Source organism: Leucopleurus acutus, assembly GCF_964270905.1.
Source record: "Leucopleurus acutus genome assembly, chromosome: 7".
Lineage (NCBI taxonomy): Eukaryota > Metazoa > Chordata > Mammalia > Artiodactyla > Delphinidae > Leucopleurus > Leucopleurus acutus.
Genome location: NC_139150.1, coordinates 7,427,574 through 7,450,591, shown reverse-complemented (window position 1 = coordinate 7,450,591; position 23,018 = coordinate 7,427,574). Strand labels below are relative to the sequence as shown.

General features: G+C 42.5%; 1 protein-coding gene across 1 annotated transcript in view; it reads left to right on the top strand.

Annotated features, from left to right (window-relative positions):
* Positions 1-22,781, top strand: part of GLE1 (GLE1 RNA export mediator) — a 43,992-nt gene extending 21,211 nt beyond the window's left edge. Inside the window, exons 7-16 of the mRNA XM_082843292.1 lie at positions 8,684-8,915; positions 9,528-9,640; positions 9,801-9,870; positions 14,604-14,746; positions 14,851-15,041; positions 15,547-15,676; positions 16,449-16,553; positions 19,475-19,557; positions 20,348-20,411; positions 21,598-22,781. Coding sequence (XP_082699418.1) covers positions 8,684-8,915; positions 9,528-9,640; positions 9,801-9,870; positions 14,604-14,746; positions 14,851-15,041; positions 15,547-15,676; positions 16,449-16,553; positions 19,475-19,557; positions 20,348-20,411; positions 21,598-21,666 — 1,200 coding nt within the window. The 3' untranslated portion in view covers positions 21,667-22,781. The remainder of the gene's footprint in view (positions 1-8,683; positions 8,916-9,527; positions 9,641-9,800; positions 9,871-14,603; positions 14,747-14,850; positions 15,042-15,546; positions 15,677-16,448; positions 16,554-19,474; positions 19,558-20,347; positions 20,412-21,597) is intronic.
* Positions 22,782-23,018: the final 237 nt, after the last annotated feature.

Below are 23,018 nucleotides of genomic sequence, written 5' to 3'. Positions count from 1 at the left end.
TATTTTTTGATTTCCTCTTTGATTTTTTCAGTGGTCTCTTGGTTATTTAGTAACGTATTGTTTAGCCTCCATGTGTTTGTGCTTTTTACGGTTTTTTCCCTGTAATTCATTTCTAATCTCATAGCGTTGTGGTCAGAAAAGATGCTTGATGTGATTTCAATTTTCTTAAATTTACTGAGGCTTGATTTGTGACCCAAGATGTGATCTATCCTGGAGAATGTTCAGTGCACACTTGAGAAGAAAGTGTAATCTGCTGTTTTTGGATGGAATGTCCTATAAATATCAATTAAATCTGTCTGGTCTATTGTGTCATTTAATGCTTCTGTTTCCTTATTATTTCACTTTGGATGATCTGTCCATTGGTGTAAGTGAGGTGTTAAAGTCCCCCACTATTACTGTGTTACTGTTGATTTCCTCTTTTATAGCTGTTAGCAGTTGCCTTATGTATTGAGGTGCTTCTATGTTGGGTGCATATATATTTATAATTGTTATATCTTCTTCTTGGATTGATCCCTTGATCATTATGTAGTGTCCTTCCTTGTCTCTTGTAACATTCTTTATTTTAAAGTCTATTTTATCTGATATGAGTATAGCTACTCCAGCTTTCTTTTGATTTCCATTTGCATGGAATACCTTTTTCCATCCCCTCACTTTCAGTCTGTATGTGTCCCTAGGTCTGAAGTGGGTCTCTTGTAGACAGCATATATATGGGTCTTGTTTTTGTATCCATTCAGCAAGCCTATGTCTTTTGGTTGGAGCATTTAATCCATTCACATTTAAGGTAATTATCGATATATATGTTCCTGTGACCATTTTCTTAATTGTTTTGGGTTTGTTTTTGTAGGTCCTTTTCTTCTCTTGTTTCCCACTTAGAGAAGTTCCTTTAGCATTTGTTGTAGAGCTGGTTTGGTGGTGCTGAATTCTCTTAGCTTTCACTTGTCTGTAAAGCTTTTGATTTCTCCATCGAATCTGAATGAGATCCTTGCCGGGTAGAGTAATCTTGGTTGTAGGTTCTTCCCTTTCATCACTTTAAGTATATCATGCCACTCCCTTCTGGCTTGTAGAGTTTCTGCTGAGAAATTGGCTGTTAACCTTATGGGAGTTCCCTTGTATGTTATTTTTCATTTTTCCCTTGCTGCTTTCGATAATTTTTCTTTGTCTTTAATTTTTGCCAATTTGATTACTATGTGTCTCGGCGTGTTTCTCCTTGGGTTTATCCTGTATGGGACTTGTTGTGCTTCCTGGACTTGGGTGGCTATTTCCTTTCCCATGTTAGGGAAGTTTTTGACTATAATCTCTTCAAATATTTTCTCAGGTCATTTCTCTCTCTCTTCTCCTTCTGGGACCCCTATAATGCGAATGTTGTTGCGTTTAATGTTGTCCCAGAGGTCTCTTAGGCCGTCTTCATTTCTTTGCATTCTTTATTCTGTTCCACAGCAGTGAATTCCACCATTCTGTCTTCCAGGTCAGTTATCCTTTCTTCTGCCTCAGTTATTCTGCTATTGATTCCTTCTGGTGTAGTTTTCATTTCAGTTATTGTATTGTTCATCTCTGTTTGTTTGTTCTTTAATTCTGCTAGGTCTTTGTTAAACATTTCTTGCACCTTCTCGATCTTTGCCTCCATTCTTTTTCCGAGGTCCTGGATCATCTTCACTATCATTATTCTGAATTCTCTTTTCTGGAAGGTTGCCTATCTCCACTTCATTTAGTTGTTTTTCTGGGGTTTTATCTTGTTCCTTCATCGGGTACATAGCCCTCTGCCTTTTCATCTTGTCTATCTTTCTGTGAATGTGGTTTTTGTTCCACAGGCTGCAGGATTGTAGTTCTTCTTGCTTCTCCCCTTGGATGTATTTTATAAATTTATTTCTGGCTGCATTGGGTCTTCATTGCTGCACATGGGCTTTCTCTAGTTGTGGCGAGCAGGCTTCTCATTGCAGTGGCTTCTCTTGTTGCAGAGCACAGGCTCTAGGCACACAGGCTCAGTAGTTGTGGCTCGCGGGCTCTAGAGCGCAGGCTCAGAAGTTGTGGCGCATGGGCTTGGTTGCTCCGTGGCATATGGGTTCTTCCCACACCAGAGCTTGAACCCATGTCCCTTGCATTGGCAGGCAGATTCTTAACCACTGCACCACCAGGGAAGTCCCTAATATGTTCTTTTATTCCCTGTATTTCCTGTGAATTTGTAACTTTCTCTAGGGCAGTGCTAAGAGAATTTCCTGTGATGATGGAAATGTTCCATATCTGTGCTATTCAATACAGCAGCCAATGGCAACATGTGGTTATTGAGCACTTGAAATGTGACTAGTGTGACTGAAGAACTGAATTTTAACTTTTAAAAAGTTTTTAATTAACTTAAATGTAAAGAGCCTTATGTGGCCACGTTACTGCACAGTGCAGTCTAGAGGCTTGATCAGGTTCAGGTTTGAATTTTTTCCCCCCTGCAACAGTACTTCATAGTTGGGAGTGTGTATTTGTTACTGTATCACACCGGGAGGCGTAGAGTGTCTGATGGTATTTCCATATGTGATGTTAAGATCAACCAGTGGCTTCAGATATCGTCAGGCTTATCTCCCATTTTAAAGATTCCTCTGAGCCTTTAGGTAATGATGTAGTAGCCATTGCTGATCATTACTTATATCTATTATTTCAGTAGGGGTGGTAAATTTTGAGTTTTTCTAATGCTATCATTTTTCTACATTTATTAGCTAGAATTCTACTACAAAGAAGAAAATTTCCCCGTAAACTATTTATCTTGAAGGGTAGTCTATATAGGGAAGGAAGGATAAATGATTGATTCTTTCCCTTTATCCGTTTTCAGAGTGTTGAGTTGCTTTTCTAGTATTCTCCCACAATGACTTGAGGTTCTTTTCTTTTACCTATCATTAAGAACATACGAATTTTATATACTTGAAGTGTAATATGTTTCAGTCTGTTATAGATTCATTGTTGTTCAAATTGTCCAGTGCGAACACCTTCACATTGGCTCCTCTGTCCTTTGGACATGGCCCCAGTAGTACTTGTTGCAGCAGAAAGCAGGCAAGCTGTTTCTACCTCATCTTGAACATTTTCTTCTCCAGAGCTAGAATCGGGCATTTCTTCACAAAGCCTTATTACTTGTTAATGGGTAAAGGTATTAGAAAACACAGATTAGTTACTAGGATTTGTCATTGTTTTTAGACCTTTTCAATGGATTAAACTAGGAAGTGTGTTGTGGTTTTTTTTTTAGGTGAAAATGCATCATTAATTAATGCTGACCTTTTCCATTTGAGTGTAGTAAAGCGTTACAGCATTTATTTAACTTCTTTACTTTTATGCATGTATCATTTTTATCACATATTGAAAATCTCAGTTTCTAAATTAATGAACACTACTTACTTACCTTACCCTACTGTGTATAGTAAAATATAGGTGTGTATATATGTAATATATATGTGTAATTTCATAACATGTAATCTCAAAATAATAATACCAATACTAACAATATGATTGCTGATCACAGTTTAAGATTTGCAGTTCTTGGGACTTCCCTGGTGGTCCAATGACTAAGGCTTTGTGCTCCCAATGCAGGGGGCCCGGGCTCGATCCCTGATCAGGGAACTAGGTCCTACATGCCGCAGCTAAAGATCCTGCATGCCGCAACTAAGACCAGGAGCAGCCAAATAAATAAATAAATATTAAAAAAAAAAAAAAAAAAGATTTGCAGTTCTTGGACTTCCCTGGCGGTCCAGTGGTTAAGACTCCCCCTTCCAGTGCAGGGGCTGCAGGTTCGACCCCTGGTCAGAGAGCTAAGATCCCACATGCCTTGCGGCCAAAAAACCAAAACATAAATAACAGAAGCAATATTGTAACAAAGGCTTTGTAATAAAGACTGTGAAAATGGTCCACGTCAAAAAAATCTTTAAAAAAAAAAAGATCTGCAGTTCTTTTTGCCTACAGCTATATACCACTAAGGGATGTATGATTAAATTACTGTTTCATTTCACTTGAAATAATTCTCCTGAGACTTCCCCGGTGGTACAGTGGTTAAGAATCCACCTGCCAATGAAGGGGACAGGTTCAGGTTCTTCCCTGGTTCAGGAAGATCCCATATGCCGCAGAGCAACTGAGCCTGTGTGCCACAACTACTGAGCCTGCACTCTAGAGCCCGTGAGCCACAACTACTGAAGCCCACGTGCCTAGAGCCCACGCTCCACAACAAGAGAAGCCACCACAATGAGAAGCCCGCGCACTGCAAGGAAGAGTAGCCCCCACTCGCCACAACTAGAGAAAGCCCGAGAGCAGCAACGAAAACCCAACGCAGACAAAAGTAAATAAATAAATAAGTTTATTTAAAAAAAAAGAAAGAAAGAAAGAAATCATTCTTACTGTTAAGCCACCAACTTGATAAACAGTTGGGTTCTTTGTTTCATTTTTGCTTTTGATTTTTAAGGGTTTTTTCCAACTGGATTTAATTTTATTTTATACTTACTGAAAACATTTACGTGATTCCAGAGTCAGAACTACAAAACAAGGTATATTTGGAGAAGTCTGGCTTTCTTCTCATTTGCTTCCACCCTGTTCTTGTCCTATCTGCCAGTGATTGTTTCTGTTAGCGTATTGGGTGTTGTATCTTTTCTTTAAAAACAAAAGCAGGGGGCTTCCCTGTGGAGCAGTGGTTAAAAATCCGCCTGCCAATGCAAGGGACGTGGGTTGGATCCCTGGTCCGGGAAGATCCCACATGCCACAGAGCAACTAAGCCCATGCGCCACAACTACTGAGCCTGCGCTCTAGAGTCCATGTGCCACAACTACTGAGCCCACGTGCCACAACTACTGAAGCCTGCGCACCTAGAGCCTGTGCTCCGCAACAAGAGAAGCCACCGCAGTGAGAAGCCCGCGCACTGCAACGAAGAGTAGCCCCCGCTCACAGCATCTAGAGAAAGCCTGCGTGCAGCAGCAAAGACCCAACACAGCCAAAAATAAATAAATTTATTAAAAAACAAAAACAAAACAAATACATGGAATTTCCTGGTGGTCTAGTGGTTGGGACTCCACGCTTCCATCACAGGGGGCACAGGTTCAATCCCTGGTTAGTGAACTAAGATCCCACAAGCCAAAAAAAAAAAAAAGCATAAATATACATATATATGGTGTGTGTGTGTGTGTGTGTGTGTGTGTGTGTGTGTGTGTGTGTGTGTGTGTGTGTGTGTGTGTGTGTGTGTGTGTGTGTGTGTGTGTGTGTGTGTGTGTGTGTGTGTATCCCTTCCCAGATAAAAGATAACTTGCTATAGACACTGTTCTGGACCCTGCTTTTTTGCACTTAATTTATCTTGGAGATCACTGCTTTGAAACATGTAGTTTTCTTCATTTCTTTATGTAACTGCTTAGCACTCTGTTCTGTTGCAACCATAGTTTATGACTTTTTTTTAAGGTCTTTATCTTTTTTTTTATAAATTTATTTTTTATTTTTATTTATTCTTGGCTGTGTTGGGTCTTTGTTGCTGCACGCGGGCTTTCTCTAGTTGCAGCGAGCAGGGGCTACTCTTTGTTGCAGTGTGTGGGCTTCTAATTGTGGTGGCTTCTGTTGTTGCAGAGCATGGGCTCTAGGTGCACGGGCTTCAGTAGTTGTGGCGCACGGACTTAGTTACTCCACAGCATGTGGGATCTTCCCAGACCAGGGCTTGAACCCGTGTCCCCTGTGTTGACAGGCGGATTCTTAACCACTGCGCCCCCAGGGAAGCCCTTATGACATTTTTAAAAATTATTTAATTAATTAATTTATTTATTTTTGCCTGTGTTGGGTCTTCGTTTCTGTGCGTGGGCTTTCTCTAGTTGCAGTGACCGGGGGCCCTTATGATATTTTTCTTTTTTTTTTTTGCGGTACGCGGGCCTCTCACTGTTGCGGCCTCTCCCGTTGCGGAGCACAGGCTCCGGACGTGCAGGCTCAGCGGCCATGGCTCATGGGCCCAGCCGCTCCGCGGCATGTGGGATCTTCCCGGACCAGGGCACAAACCTGTGTCCCCTGCATTGGCAGGCGGACTCTCAACCACTGCGCCACCAGGGAAGCCCCTTTATGACATTTTTGATGTAAGAATGCTTTGGGGTTTTTCCCCTCACTTAATCCACCTGGAATTTATTTGATGGTTGGTGGGAGATAAAGACCTTTATGCTGTAAAATATTCACACTATTTTACTACCACTTTCCCTCCTGATTTGTAAATATCTCTTATCATGCTAAATAGTATCCTAGGAGCTCTTTCTCAGTTTTGGTTTTTTTTAATTTTTATTTTATATTGGAGTAGAGTTGATTAACAATGTTGTGTTAGCTTCAGGTGTACAGCAAAGTGATTCAGTTATACATGTACATGTATCTATTCAGTATTTTTTTCTGTTTCCTTGATGTGTTTTTATTCTTATATCAGGATCATTATAATTTAATTGATATAGCTTTATAATACATTCTAATACCTAAAAGACAAAACTTATCATGAATATCCTGTAGAATTTTTTTGTTGCTGTTGTTTTACTATCTGGAACAAGTTGGTTTAATATAAGAATTCAGGGATTTCCCTGGTGGCGCAGTGGTTAAGAATCCGCCTGCTAATGCAGGGGACACAGGTTCGAGCCCTGGTCCGGGAAGATCCCACATTCTGTGGAGCAACTAAGCCAGTGTGCCACAACTACTGAGCCTGCGCTCTAGAGCCTGCGAGGCACAACTACTGAGCCCATGTGCCACAACTACTGAAGCCCACGCACCTAGAGCCTGTGCTCTGCAACAAGAGAAGCCACCGCAATGAGAAGCCACCGCAATGAGAAACCCGCACACCGCAACAAAGAGTAGCCCCCGCTCACTGCAACTAGAGAAAGCCCGCACTCAGCACCAAAGACCCAACTCAGCCAAAATAAATTAAAAAAATAAAATAAGAATTCAACATTGTAAATCAGCTATACTCCAATAAAATTTAATTTTTAAAAAAATAAATGAAAAATAAAAATAAAATAAGAGGACTTCTCAGACAAAGGCAAATATATCACTAATATGTGAAATCTAAAAAATGATACAAATGAAGTCATTTACAAAAGCAGAAACAGACTCACAGACTTCAAAAACAAACTTATGGTTAGCAAAGGGGAAAGGTGGGGGGAGGGCTAAATTAGGAGTTTGGGATTAACATATACACACTACTATATATAAAATAGATAACCAACAAGGACCTACTGTATAACACAGGAAACTCTACTCAATATTCTGTAGTCACCTATATGGGAAAAGAATCTGAAAAAGAATGGATATATGTATATGTATAACCGAATCACTTTGCTGTACAACTGATGCTAACACAACATTGTAATTCAATATACTCTAATACAAAATAAAAATTTTAAAAAGTGAAAAAAAGAGGACTTAATTCATGATGCATATACACCTGAAATTAATATAATATTGTATGTCAGTTATACTTCAGCCAAAAAATTTTTTTAATAAAAAATAAGAGATCTTGGTGTTTTAAGTATATTGCAAATATCGTAACATTTTACTGTTTCCACTGTTGCCTTATTTTTTGAGGTATAATTGACAACATGATGTTAGTTTCAGGTGTACAACCGTGATTCAGTATTTATAAACACTGCAAAGTGATCACAATAAGTCCAGTTATCTTCTGTCACCATAGAAACTAGGAAACATTTTGTTTTTCTTGTGATGAGAACTTTTAAGATTTACTCTCTTAGCACCTTTCAAATATACAACACAGTAGAGGCCTTGCTGATTTAACAGGCAAAACTATGAAACATGTTGATAGGACAGAACATAGAAAATGGTGCAGAGCTTCTCAATTCATTTTAAAATCCTGAGTGAAATTCTGACAAAATAGCACACTAAAAGAAATGTGCATGTTCGTTGGACTTGTATGTGAGCTCATTTATGAGCAGATGTTCTTAATAAAAGATAAAGAACTCAAATTTGTCAGTGACTCAAAGGAATAATGCACTATAACCAAAGAGGTGTCATTCTAAGAATAATGTAAAGCTGGTTCAGTTTTGATCTAGACTATTGCCACAAGCTTTTAAAAAATTATTCCAGGCTTCCCTGATGGCACAGTGGTTAAGAATCCGCCTGCCAATGTAGGGGACACAGGTTCGAGCCCTGGTCCAGGAAGATCCCACATGCCGTGGAGCAACTAAGCCCATGCGCCACAACTGCTGAGCGTGTGCTCTAGAGCCCGGGAGCCACAACTACTGAGCCCACGTGCCACAACTACTGAAGCCTGTGCGCCTAGAGCCCGTGCTCCACAACAAGAGAAGCCACTGCAATGAGAAGCCCGCGCACCGCAAGGAATATTAGCCCCCGCTCACTACAACTAGAGAAAGCCCGCACGCAGCAACGAAGACCCAGCGCAGCCAAAAAATAAATAGTTAAATGAAATAAAATAAAAAAAGAATTGGATACCATCTTTTAAAAAAAAAAAAGTTATTCCAGCCAGGGTTGGTGAGAGCATTGAAAAATCTCTCCGTTGATCCTGTGGATGTGATGGTAAATCGGTATTACCTTTAAGAGAACAGGAAAGCAGTAGGTATCAACGTGTTGAATGTGGGTACTCCACTGGCACAACTCCAGTTTAGAAATTTGTGAACTTGTGTGAGGTATGATTCAGCACCTCAGGTACCTAGGAAATAACCACTAAGCTCTGCCTCTGTCGCTGTGACAGAACGGCTTTCCCACAGCAGAGGAGCAAGCTGTGGCTGAGAGAGCGCTGCAGGAAATGCGGGACCTCCTTGTGAACTTGCAGCAGGAAATCGCCAGGGCCTGTGAGGACAGGAGGAGGCAGGATGAAGAGGAGGCCCAGGTAAAGCGGCAAGAGTCACAGGTGCAGCAGGGGCCAGAGGTCCGTAAGGAGCCCCCAGCTTCCAGGCAGGGCCCAGGAGGGAAGCTGAATGAAGGTAGGTCTCGGTGTGGAAATGGTCCTTCAACTTGATGTGTAAAAGTTTCAGAATGGGAAAAGAAACAAGAACATGTTTTGAATATTATATTTAAGCTACAGGACAATTTACCAGAACTTTTAAATAATGTAAAATTCAGTACTTTCAGTGAATTAAATTCACTGAATTAAATTCACTGGTTTTCGTTGATGTGAAGCCTCACGTCACATTCCAGCATTTGCCGTGAGGACTTGAAATTCTGTATAATTCTAGTAGATGTGTTATTCCAAATTGCTGATACTGAGTATTTTAAATAAGTATGTATAGAATATATGTTTATTGAATACATAAGAGCATCGATATAGCATAGTGGTTCAGAATGCTGCCTTTGGAGCCAGATCAGTGGGAATCTAGTTTTTGTACTTCCTGGCAACGTGACTTTCGCAAGTTACCTAACCTTTCCATGACTGTTTCCTTATCTGTAACATGAAGATAATAATAGAATCTACCTCATAGGATTATTATGACAGTGAAAGCAGTTAATACATGTATAAGGTGATTAGAACAGTACCTGGCTCATATTAAATGTTTAAGAAATTCTCCTATTATGAAAACCTTTCTTTCATCCCTCAGACCTCCAGGTGAAGGTGCAAGATAGTACAATGCAGTGGTACCAGCAGCTGCAGGAGGCCTCCAGTCAGTGTGTGTTGGCCTTTGAGGGACTGAGCAACAGCAAAGACAGTCAGGTAGGAGGAGTGGGAGTTGGGAATTCTCTGGGCCACATGGTGCCACCCACAGCCTCGTGTCCCAGAGGAATGTAGCTAGCATGTCACATTCCCTAACCCTAAGGGCGTCTACTCAGCTCTTCAGAACACTGTCTGCCTTCTCACTGCTCTGTTCTGACAGGCCAAAAAGATCAAGATGGACCTCCAGAAGGCTGCCACCATTCCAGTGAGCCAGATTTCCACCATTGCAGGTTGGTCAGAGGAATTAAGAACACGGCCCTTCACTACATTGTACAAGTATTTTTTGAGATTCCAAATCCACTTATCTGTAAAGTTCTTATAAATAGAATGTGTTTCAACAAATGTTGACCGTTGGGTTAGGTATATAAGCTATATGCATATAGCTTACTCTCCTTTGTTTTCTTTCAACATGTAGAAGGAAATCATTATGTGTTTGTTGACACATTAAAAAAAATAAGCTATATATTAATAGTAAGTTACTGGGGACTTCCCTGGTGGTGCAGTGGTTAGGAATCTGCCCGCCAGGGGCTTCCCTGGTGGCGCAGTGGTTAAGAATCTGCCTGCCAATGCAGGGGACATGGGTTCGAGCCCTGGCCGGGGAAGATCCCACATGCTGCGGAGCAGCTATGCCCGTGCGCCACAACTACTGAGCCTGCGCTCAAGAGCCCGCAAGCCACAACTACTGAGCACACGTGCCACAGCTACTGAAGCCTGCGTGCCTAGAGCCCATGCTCTGCAACAAGAGAAGCCACCGCAATGAGAAGGCCTTGCACCGCAACGAAAAGTAGCCCCTGCTTGCCGCAACTAGAGAAAGCCTGCGTGCAGCAACGAAGACCCAACACAGCCAAAAATAAAAACAAACTAATTAATTTTAAAAAAAAGAATCCGCCTGCCAATGCAGGGGACACGGGTTTAATCCCTGGTCCAGGAAGTTCCCACATGCTGCAGAGTAACAAAGCCTGTGCGCCACAACTGCTGAGCCCGTGTGCTGCAACTACTGAAGCCCGCATGCCTAGAGCCCTTGCTCCACAAGAGAAGCCACCACAATGAGAAGCCTGTGCACTGCAACAAAGAGTAACCCCCACTCGCTGCAACTAAAGAAAGCCCGTGCGCAGCAATGAAGACCCTAGGCAGCCAAACAGAAAAAAAAGTGAATTGTTTAGGAAGGCTCTTACCTAAAGTTAGAAGTTATTGCAGAAAGCACCCCTAAGAGAACCAAGGATGTGACTTGTATTCTTTGCTTTTTGTCCTACAACATTAGCTTTTCCAGACTCGAAGCCTGCTTGTTAACACTTGAGAATGCTTTCCTTTTCTCTCCAGAGACTGAGATTTAGAGAGGAAGAACCAGACAGGGGAAAGACCCCTTTTTCCTATTCTTTAGAAACAGAGGTTCATTTTCACAGAGCTCAGATGTGGAAGCCTCCACAGTACAGACTGTGCTGCCCAGTGGCTGGGGAGCACATGCAGCGGGCAACTGCTCTGACTGAGCCTGGGTCCCAGTTCCCTTGAGTAACTTGTTGCCCAGAAAGCGTAAGCAGTTGCAGTTCCTGCCCTTGAGAGGCTACATGACAGAACTTCCACATCACGTGGCTGCCTGGAATTCATTCTGGAACAGGGCAAGGTCAAATAAGTAAACACATATCACTTTCTAGATTGAAAGTGCCATTTCCTTTGATAGCCAAGGCAACGGGGGCGAGGTTGACTGAACAGCCGTTCCACACCTTCGCTGCTCTCCTCAGGCTCATCCTCAGGTCTTTACCCCTCAGCTGACCGCAGGCAGCCCTGCCTCCTCCTTCATCAGGAAAATTTGAGACGCCAGGTGTGAGATCCTCAGATGCACCCCCTTCCACCGATACACAGCTGTATTTACCTCTTCGTCTCCTGCTTCAAAAGGTGCGCTACCCTTCCGGTCCACACTTAGCCTTCTGCCTAAGCCTTGAACGAGGCTCGGGAGCCTTATTCTTATCCCCTCTCATCTCCTTCAAGAGAGATCGCTCCTGTTTTCTGCAAAATTACTCCCTTTTACAGGCTCCCTTCCCTTTAAACATGCCTGTCACTCACATTCTAAAATCTGTTTCTTTTGATTCTGTGTCTTCTCAGTATTTTCTAATTTTCTTGTTGCCTTTTGGTTAATTAATTTATTTTTGGCTGCATTGGGTCTTCGTTGCTATGTGTAGGCTTTCTCTAGTTGCAGCAAGCAAGTCTTGGTTGCGGTGCATGGGCTTCTCATTGTGGTGGCTTCTCTTGTTGTAGAGCATGGGCTCTAGGCATGCAGGGTTCAGTAGTTGTGGCTCATGGGCTCAGTAGTTGCGGTGCACGGGCTTAGTTGCTCTACAGCATGTGGGATCTTCACGGACCAGGGCTCGAACCCATGTCCCCTGCATTGGCAGGCAGATTCTCAACCACTGCACTACCAGGGAAGTCCCCATGTTGCCTTTTGGTACCGTTGATTATTCCCTCCGTCACCTCTACTCCTCTGGCTTCTGCAGCGTCATTAATTTTCAGCTTCTCCTCCTCCCTCTTTTTCTCCTTTGGGGGTTCCTCAGTCTCCTGCCCCCACATCAGTGGTAAGTGTGTCCTCAGGGATGTGCTTCTACCCTGAAGTTCTTCTCATTCTAAAGAACCCCCATGGTGTCAGACTTGACCTCTGCACACATGACACTCAGATCGGTCTCTGGGTCATTCCTTTCCTTTGAGCTTCAGGTTCCCTCGCTCCAGCTAGCCGAGGGGCAGCTCTGCCTAGATGCCCCTCAGCTTCGTCAGGTTTAGAATGTTCCGATGTGAACTCATCATTTTCCTCTTGCCTGCCTTTTCTCCTGTTCGCTCTAAGTAATCAATAGCACCTTATCTACTCGGTCACCTTAGTTGAAACCTGCGAGTCATCCCCCTGACTGCTTCTTCTAGTTCATTCTCTATATCTGATTAGACTCTAGTTTTGCCATTCTTCATTTTCCTGCCTATTCCATAACTATGTCTCTTTGTCTCCATCATTATTGTAAGCACTTTAAGAGCTTACAGCCCAGTCAGACACAAACATTTTCTAGAGTTAGTGCCCAGTAAATGTTGAATGACTGAGAGAGAGGTGACCTAATTGCTGCCTCTTGAAAGGTGGGTGTCCATGAGTAGTTAGATTCAGAGCAGAATTTAAAGAAGGATATGGTGCCATTGTGACATACGGGATGTGGGAGGCCATATCAGGCATAGGGTTGGGACCTGATTTTCCTAACTGGAGAGCCACGGGGAGAGGGGCTGGCTGGGGATTTGGCCAGTGGAGCCCTTTGAAACCGTCAGTCAAGGAATAGTAGGGTATGACTTAGCAGGAAGGTGAGCTGAGTAAATTTGTGTGGAAATGTACATATTTTAATATCTCAGTAAGGTTACAGTCTCTGTTTCTGTTTTTCTGGGATTATTAGCCTTGAGATTTCTGTGATATCTCATTATTTAATTCTTGGTTTCTTCCTGCTTCTCTTACTTCCTAAGAAATGTGCTGCCGCTCTCTCCCCCCACCTTTTTTTTTTTTTTTTTTTTTTTTTTTTTGCGGTACGCGGGCCTCTCACTGTTGTGGCCTTTCCTGTTGTGGAGCACAGGCTCCAGACGCGCAGGCTCAGCGGCCATGTCTCACGGGCCCAGCCACTCCGTGGCATGTGGGATCTTCCCGGACTGGGACACGAACCCGTGTCCCCTGCATTGGCAGGCGGACTCTCAACCACTGCGCCACCAGGGAAGCCCTCTCCCCTTTTTTAATGGAACTGAATCAGTGGTTTGGGGAGGATATTTCTGAGATTTTTAAATATTTCCTAAAGTGATTAGGAATTTGGCAGGGTATTTCTAAACTGGAGATGCTGTATTTGTTCAAACATTGATTTTAAATAATGGAAACTAATTCAGATCTGCTTAAGCAAAAAAAAAAAGAAAGAAAGAAAGAAAAGTAAAAAGAAAGGAAAGAAAAAGTGGGTGGGGTAGGGGGGTTTGTTCTAAAGATAAAGCAGTTTCGGGACTTCCCTGGTGGTCCAGTGGGTAAGACACTGTGCTCCCAATGCTGGGGGACTGGGTTCGATCCCTGGTTGGGGAACTAGATCCCGCATGTATGCCACAACTAAGAGTCTGCATGCTGAAACTAAGAAGTCCGCACGCCGTAACTAAAGAAAAGATCCTGTGTGCCACAAGGAAGATCCCATGTGCAGCAACTAAGACCCGACGCAGCCTAAATAGATAGATAGATAGCAGTTTCACAGAACCTATGGCAGGAATGGAGCTGGATCTCAGGAGCCAGAAATTTTAGGACCCTTTTCTCTCTCCTCTTGGCTTCCCTCTGTCCACCTCCATTCTAATTTTGTAGACTGCTGTTCTTTGGTCCACATAGCAGGGCCAGAGCCCCACTGCTTACATGTGTACATGTCACAGGAGTGGCCACTTCAAGGAATCGACTCTGTCAGCTGGCTGATCAACTCAGTGTGACTAGTCCTAATCTAACTAGCCAGTGTGGAAGATGGGGCACACAGGATCTGTAATACAAACGTAGCTTCTGTGTTGCTGAGGATGGAGGAAGGCAGGTCGAAGAGAAGGGGGGAATCACTGTGAGTTGGGGAAGATCCTTTAGAAGGTTTTCCCTAGAGTTGCAAATGACTTCTCTAGGGACATCAGCCACACCCGTGGCATCTGTAACAATTCAACACCTATTTCTATACTACTGTTCATCTCTCGGCTGTGTCAGTTTCAGAATTAGTTGACTCTGCAAATAAGGAATTCCTTCGAAATAGTACCACGCTTTGTGTACTTTCTCATCCCCCACATCATGGATTTGATTGTCATACATTTTTCCGCATCTGTATTTTGGCTTTAGGCTTTGACCTTCTGTAGGGCTGCACAGCTGGGTTTGTATAGAGGATTTGTTACTGCGGTGGTGAAAAAAATAGATTGACTGCAGTTGTATCTTTTCCCTAACTTTGTCTTTCATACCCAGGCTCAAAGCTGAAGGAGATCTTTGACAAGATCCACAGCTTACTCTCTGGAAAACCCGTTCAGTCTGGTGGGCGCTCTGTGTCCGTCACACTTAACCCACAGGGCCTGGACTTTGTCCAGTACAAACTGGCAGAGAAATTTGTGGTGAGGAACCTTGTTGCCAAAGGTATGGGAAGAAGAGGCTGGTGCACAACCTTTAAACCTTTCTAGAGTATTAACTTAAAATCACCCCCTGTCTGTGCTCCCAGAAACAAGGGGAGGAGGAAGTGGCCTCCCATCATGAAGCAGCATTCCCCATCGCAGTCGTGGCGTCCGGAATCTGGGAGCTCCACCCCAGAGTGGGGGACCTCATCCTTGCTCATCTGCACAAGAAGTGTCCTTACTCTGTTCCTTTCTATCCAGCTTTCAAAGAGGGAATGGCTTTGGAAGATTATCAGAGGTGAAGTTGTTTTTCTCCTTACTCACTATCCCTAGAGTGATGAATGAAATAGAAATAGAACTGGGATTTGTTTCCTCTCCTCAGAACATCTCTTATGTACCTTGAACATTCTATCAGAGAATACAGTGTCTTTCAAACTGTCTTTGAAAGACTTACTGTCTTGCAAACTGGGTGGCTTTAGAACACTGGATTTAGAATCCAGGGGTCTTAGAATTTTATCCCTGCTTTGTCTTTTAATAGATTTGCAAAAATGGGGAAATCATTTAATCTCTTTAAACATTATTTTCATGATTTGTAAATGGGGGTAATGATATCCATTACCTCCTGGGAATTTACCTCTCAGGGTTTATATGATGCACAGATTTGATAATAGATGTGAGTAGCATGTAAAAATGTATTAATAATAATGCTAAATGTAGTAATAATATAGTTACTTTTAGCCATAAAAAGTAATTGGTCACCCTCACTTTGGCCTTGTCACATTGAATATTTTCTTCCCACATAGGATGCTTGGCTACAAAGTGACGGATTGCAGAGTAGAACAGCAAGACAGCTTTCTAAAACGCATGTCCGGGATGATCCGTCTCTACGCTGCCATCATCCAGCTCCGGTGGCCGTACGGAAACCGACAAGAGGTAGTAGAAGCGGCTTAGTATTGATAATGAGAGGTTGGACCAGAGTCCACGTTAGTGTATCTTACCTGCAGGAAATACTGACCTTTCAGAGAGGCAGTCCAGTCACATGATAAGTTAAAGACTATTGCTGCTTCATAGGTACTCTTCAGAGAAGTTGATGTTGATTATTAGGAAACTTTTGGATCATCAGGGTCATTTGTTCAGAGACTAATTGGTGCCTTAGAGGCCATCTAGGTCACATACCTTACTTCACAGATGGACAGACGGAGGCTTAGCAAGCTGTAGTGATACACACTTGTCAATGACAGAGCCACGGCTGGGGGCCAGGGCTTTGACCTGCCAGCCCAGTTCTTTTTTCAAGGAATGGAGATTAGAGGGTTGGAGAAGTTGATGGACTTGGAAACCTAAAGAGAAAGGAATATAGGTTGATTGAATCCAAGAAGTTTTTATTGTGCACCTGCTATGTCCCAGGTTCTGTGCTAAAGATACCAAGAATAATAAATAAAATGTCTATGAGAGTAACTGTGGAATCCCTGAAACTGAAGCTGACAGCCCTGTGTTGCAGGGATGCTGTGAAGAATGTGTGGATACCAGTGTATGCAGTATTTAAAAACAGAGTTTGTTTGGCTTGTGTTGTTTCTGCCCTGTGGCAGCTGCTTAGGTTAGCTGATCTGGGGGTTCATGTCCTGTTGGTAATGGCTGGTTGATAATGGTGGAAATTTAGATCTCTGCATAAAATGAGATTAAACAGTGACCGCCTCTCTCCTCCCAGATTCACCCTCATGGCTTAAATCATGGCTGGCGCTGGTTGGCACAGATCTTAAACATGGAGCCCCTGTCAGATGTGACAGCCACCCTCCTCTTTGATTTCTTGGAGGTACGTAATACAGCTATCACACGAGAGAGAGCCAGTGGTTGAAGCAGCCTTGGGCCACTGTGTGACGTGACTGGGAAAGGAATATAGAGATAGAGACTAATGGGAATTTCCTGGCAGTCCAGTGGTTACAACTCCGCGCTTTCACTGCGAAGGCGCAGGTTCAGTCCCTGGTCAGGGAACTAAGATCCCACATGCCGCATAGCCAAAAAATTTTAAAAATACATAAATGTATATACAACAAAAGATGTTCTTTTTACCTTTATCACTTAGGAAATTACAAGGATTTTAGGAGCTAAAAAAAAAAAGAAATAGAGACTTAACAGTGAACAGCATTAGCGTCCAGTATCATAAATTTTTTCCTGATCCCCAAGACAAAGCTAGCTTTTGATTTTTCTTCCCAGTGTACTTTCCTTCGCTGTGTGGTTGTCTTCTCGTTCTAAAGAACAGAAAACTGTACATCCCAGTACAAGTGAAAAGGAATTTGTTTTAGGGATATAGAAGTGACTCACTCCAGAATCAAGGGTAGGATGTGTGGTTGAATCTCATCAGGGCCTGGAACCAGGAACTGGAATGTCACCAGGTACCAAGGCAGCCTCCCCCTGGGACCACGTGGTCTTCCATGTCTGCTCTTCCTGCAGGTTGCCTCCTTCTTGCTCTATAATCCAACTTTCTGAAGTTTTCTGTGCGTAGTGGAGAAGATGCCATCCTGGGCTATATCCCTCAGCCTCAGTGTGGTCACCCAGTGTAATGGGACTAATGTCCCACCATTGTGATTGCTGATTCCCAGGAGAGAAAATATGATTAACCAGCTTGGGTCACAGATTACCAGTCTCGTCTAGGAGGCTCCATATAGTCCTCTCTGCCCATTAGGGACCCCACTACAGGGAAAGGGTAGGGTTTCTGTGGAAAGGAGACAGTTCTTAAAGAATAAAAGCTTGGGGCACATGCCATAACAAATCTGGGACCATTTGGCCTATAACACCAACAGCTTCTAGTCACCTTAAAGCTCCTGAAGTCGCAATATGGGAAGTATGTCAAACCTTTACAATCAATAGTAAGTTAAGGGTTTTTTTTGTTTGGTTGGTTTCTTTTGAATTTTATTTTATCTATTTTTTATATAGCAGGTTCTTATTAGTTATCCCTTTTATACATATAAGTGTATATATGTCAATCCCAATCTCCCAATTCATCCCACCACCACCACCCCCAGCCACTTGCCCCCCTTGGTGTCCATATGTTTGTTCTCTGTGTCTGTGTCTACACTTCTGCCCTGCATACAGGTTCACCTGTACCGTTTTTCTAGATTCCACATATATGCGTCAATATACGATATCTGTTTTTCTCTTTCTGCCTTACTTCACTCTGTATGACAGTCTCTAGATCCATCCATGTCTCTACAAATGACCCAATTTCATTCCTTTTTATGGCTGAGTAATATTCCATTGTATATATGTACCACATCTTCTTTATCCATTCATCTGTCAGTGGGCATTTAGGTTGCTTCCATGACCTGGCTATTGTAAATAGTGCTGCAATGAACATTGGGTTGCATGTGTCTTTTTTTTTTTTTTTTTTTTTTTTTTTTTCCGTACGCGGGCCTCTCACTGTTGTGGCCTCTCCCATTGCGGAGCACAGGCTCCGGATGCACAGGCTCAGCGGCCATGGCTCACGGGCCTAGCTGCTCCATAGCATGTGGGATCTTCCCGGACCGGAGCACGAACCCGTGTCCCCTGCATCGGCAGGCGGACTCTCAACCACTGTGCCACCAGGGAAGCCCACATGTGTCTTTTTGAATTATGGTTTTCTCTGGGTATATGCCCAGTAGTGGGATTGCTGGGTCATATGGTAATTCTGTTTTTAGTTTTTTAAGGAACCTTCATACTGTTCTCCATAGTAGCTGTAGCAATTTACATGCCCACCAACAGTGCAAGAGGGTTCCTTTTTCTCCACACCCTCTCCAGCATTTGTTGTTTGTAGATTTTCTGATGATGCCCATTCTAACTGGTGTGAGGTGATACCTCATTGTAGTTTTGATTTGCATTTCTCTAATAATTAGTGATGTTGAGCAGCTTTTCATGTGCTTCTTGGCCATCTGCATGTCTTCTTTGGAGAAATGTCTATTTAGGTCTTCTGCCCATTTTTGGAGTGGGTTGTTTGCTTTTTTAATATTGAGCTGCATGAGCTGTTTATATCTTTTGGAGATTAATCCTTTGTCCATTGATTCGTTTGCAAATATTTTCTCCCATTCTGAGGGTTGTCTTTTCATCTTGTTTGTAGTTTTCTTTGCTTTGCAAAAGCTTTTAAGTTTCACTGGGTTCCATTTGTTTATTTTTGTTTTTATTTCTGTTACTCTAGGAGGTGGATCAAAAAAGATCTTGCTGTGATTTATGTCAAAGAGTGTTCTTCCTATGTTTTCCTTTAAGAGTTTTATAGTGTCTGGTCTTACAATTAGGTCTTGAATCCATTTTGAGTTTATTTTTGTGTATGGTGTTAGGGAGTGTTCTCATTTCCTTCTTTTACATGTAGCTGTCCAGTTTTCCCAGCACCACTTATTGAAGAGACTATCTTTTCTCCATTGCATATCCTTGCCTCCTTTGTCATAGATTAGTTGACCATAGGTACGTGGATTTATCTCTGGGCTTTCTATCCTGTTGCATAGAATCAATAGTAAGTTAAGTTTGATTCACGTTTTCTGAAACACCTGGCTACCTGGCAGTCTGGTTAAATGGAGGTATTACCGTATATGAGAAATGCTTCAGAAGAAAGCTGGATTTTAATTCCCTTGCTTAGCTGGCTAAGTGGCATCGTGGTTGAAATTCTTGATAGGCACAAAAGGCAAAGGTCTGATTGTCCTTTATGGATCTCTCATATGAGTGTGAATTTTCATTCTCTGCTCTGACAGTGCCCACCTTCCCCTCTAGGTGTGTGGGAATGCCCTCATGAAGCAGTACCAGGTCCAGTTCTGGAAGATGATACTTCTCATCAAAGAGGACTACTTCCCCAGGTATTAGACTTGTTGGGTAGACACCAGGGGATTTGGTAGGTGAAAACTTATGACGTCAGATACTGTGGCTGCTGTTACATGCTGTTTCTGACTCAGTTAAGCACCTGTGTTAAGTGTAACATCTGCTCCCATCCATCTCCTCTTTGTTATTTGAATAAACGCTTCTGAAGTCTCTCTTAAATATTGTTGACTAAATAAAAAAAAACAAATTAGGAAGATCTTGGATTCAGATACCTGACATTTTTTAAACTCTCTTCTTTTCTAAACTCCCCCAGATAATCTGGGATGGTGATTACATGCAGTCATGAATGAAACCAAGGAGACAAACTCCCTCAGTAAATCAGTTGGTGAAACTGATTGGTCAGCCAGTTTGCTTGACTCTGTTGTGGCTTTAACCTTCAAGGACCCTGCTCATTCCTCTCAACTCACTGGCCTTTCAAAGTGGGGAAAGGCATTGGCAGCACCCATCCCACCTGATCACAAAGACCTTGGAAAGGAACAGTGCTCTCTTTTCCTTTATCCACTTATTTGAAAAAAATAAGGGGACTTCCCTGGTGGTCCAGTGGTTAAGACTCCATGCTTCCACTGCAGGGGGCATGAAAAAAGAAAAAAGAAAAGAAAAGAAAAAAATGTTGAGACCATTTAGTAGAGCGACAGCATCCAGTCTAGAAGACATGTCTGTGAGTCATTTGATCTGCCTCTTCCTCCAGATCAGCAGGTCTCTTAACTCCTCCAAAAGATAAGTGTGAGTCATAGGTGTGACTCACCTGTCTTCTTTCTCTCCCTGTAGGATTGAAGCCATCACCAGCTCAGGACAGATGGGTTCCTTCATACGCCTCAAGCAGTTCTTGGAGGTAAGATGCCCTTAGACCAGCACATCCCAGACTGTTGTCGGCCTCCAGTGCACCTGTGTCTGACATGTCTTGCACATCCAGACTCTGACTGTGGTCTCTTCCTCTTGATTTTTCCCAACCCTACTGTTTTGTCCATCCACCCCTCTTCACCTTAAGGGCTGCTATTTCATCGTCTTCCTACGCGTCATTGTCCATACTGCCCGTGGGGAAAAGCTCTCCTAAGAGATGAATAAAATATATGTAGTGAATCTTATCTCACTGATACACTTTTTGCATGTTGGCCAAGGTTCTTTTCTCAGTCTCAGGTCTAGGGAACAGGTATGTGTGGTCACTTTTCTCCACGAAAACAGACTACAGTTTGAGCCAGACTCCTCTCCTTTTTCCAAGTGCCAAAAAACTTTATGTTTTGGTATGTCTGCCAAGACAGCCAACTGACTTCCAGTTTCCAGTAGCCCAGTTGGGGAAATTGCAGTAGTGAAAGGTGAGGCCAGGCTGTGGGAGATGAGAGTGGGACAGACATTAACAATACCCTGGCATTTGTCCTCCACTGCAATTCATGCAGAAGGAGAAGTCTTATAGACAACCTTTTTTTCTTTTTTCAATTAATTTTTATTGGAGTATAGTTGATTTACAATGTTGTGTTAGTTTCTGCTGTATAGCACAGTGAATCAGTTATGCATAAACATATATCCACTCTCTTTTAGATTCTTTTCCCATATACGTCATTGCAGAGTATTGAGTAGTTTCCTGTGCTATACAGTAGGTTCTTATTAGTTATCTGTTTTATATAGCATAGTGTGTATATGTCAGTCCCAATCACCCAATTTATCCCTCCCCCCACCCCGTAACCATAAGTTTGTTTTCTACATCTGTGACTCTATTTCTGTTTTGTAAAGAAGTTCATTTGTACTATTTTTTTTAGATTCCATATATAAGCGATATTATATGATATTTGTCTTTCTCTGACTTACTTCAGTCAGTATGACAGTCTCAAGTCCATCCACATTGCTGCAAATGGCATTATTTTGGGTTTTTTATGGCTGAGTAATATTCCATTGTATATATATGTACTATATCCATAGGACTTACTTCCACTTGCTGTCCCTCAAAGTTTCTTCCAAACTTTAAGTGTTGGAAGCAGTGTTATCAGAGAATCATTCTGTTTTCCTTGTCTTTCCCTGACCAGAAATGTTTGCAGCGCAAGGAGATTCCTGTCCCCAAGGGCTTTCTGACTTCCTCCTTCTGGCGTTCCTGATGTTACTCCATCGCCCACCATCACCATTTTGTTGCAAAGGGACAATAATAAAGCAACTGAAGACAGCTGTATTTGGGAGAAGTCATGTCAATATGTGTTTTGTGTACTTGTACCTTGTCACTAGGAGAGCAGATTTTCATGGGTCACGGATCTAAGAGGTCCTTTAGTAGATGTGATGACTCCTTAAAGGGGTCCGCATGGCAGAGTAAGCAGAATTGGCCTTTCTCATTTTTGCAAAAAATTTGAAAAAAAAATTATGAGAAGAGTTTAGCACTTGATCTCACCCTTGATTTCCTTTGTCTCTAGTATCTTTCAGAAGGTAGGTTAATACCTTGACCATTTCACTCTGAGCTGTAGTGGCTTTCACTCCACCACCACACCCCAGCCCCTCCCCCCATGCTGACCCCGTTCAGAATAATTCCCAGGAGGAGCAAAGACTCAAGGTCACCTTTAAAGTAGCAGTTAATAGATGAGGCCCAAACCCTCACACGCAGGACTGGGTTATGTTTGTTTTGCCTTAGTCAGCTTGTGAAGTAATTATAAATTCAGAAGAAATGCCTGGTGTAGACATGGGCTAAGTCAGTCCCAGACTGCATCGGAGGTAGCTTAGTGTCTGGGATTAGGACTGTTAACACATGTTATATTGAACCAGGAAACACTGTTTGTCTTCTTGCTTTGGAATTTGGTTCCTGGATGAGTCGGCATGCGTGAACCAAACTTTGTTTTTCAATTTGAGTTAAGATGGGCTGAGGTGGAGCTTGCAACATTGTACATGCGCTGAGCATCCGTAAGCAATGAGTCAGGGGTTTAATAAAGATTTGGGGAAGAATTGAGAACTGCCTTATAATTTTTGTTACATGTTCTGAGTAATGAATGATGATAGATTTGCCTGACTAAAGCCACTACAAAAATCCAGAGTCTGGCTGTTCAGATAAGAGTTGAGATTTGCTTTATGGAAAGACTCATTCTCTTGGATCTATTCCTCTGTGGTAAATGTTGTATGTGGGGTTGTGTTTCTTGTGGAGGATTCTCTGGTAATCTTGAGTCGCTCAAAGCGACCCATTCTGTGAATTATTGACCGTAGTGCCAAAAGATAAGTAATAAAGCTTGATTTTTAAAAACCCCTTGCTGGTATCTAGTCTGTTCAGTATGATCAACTTCCTGTAACTGGAGCTGTGTAAATCATAAGGGGCATGGTGGTGCCCGAGTCTAGGTATAGAGTGGTGTGTTTTTCTCTTTTTTGTCTTCTTGACCTTCACCTTGGGAAAACTGATTTTTTTCTGTCATTTCTTTTGTGGAATTATGTACCAATAACTGACCCTGTTTTATCTACCAGATGGGAAAGAATTAAA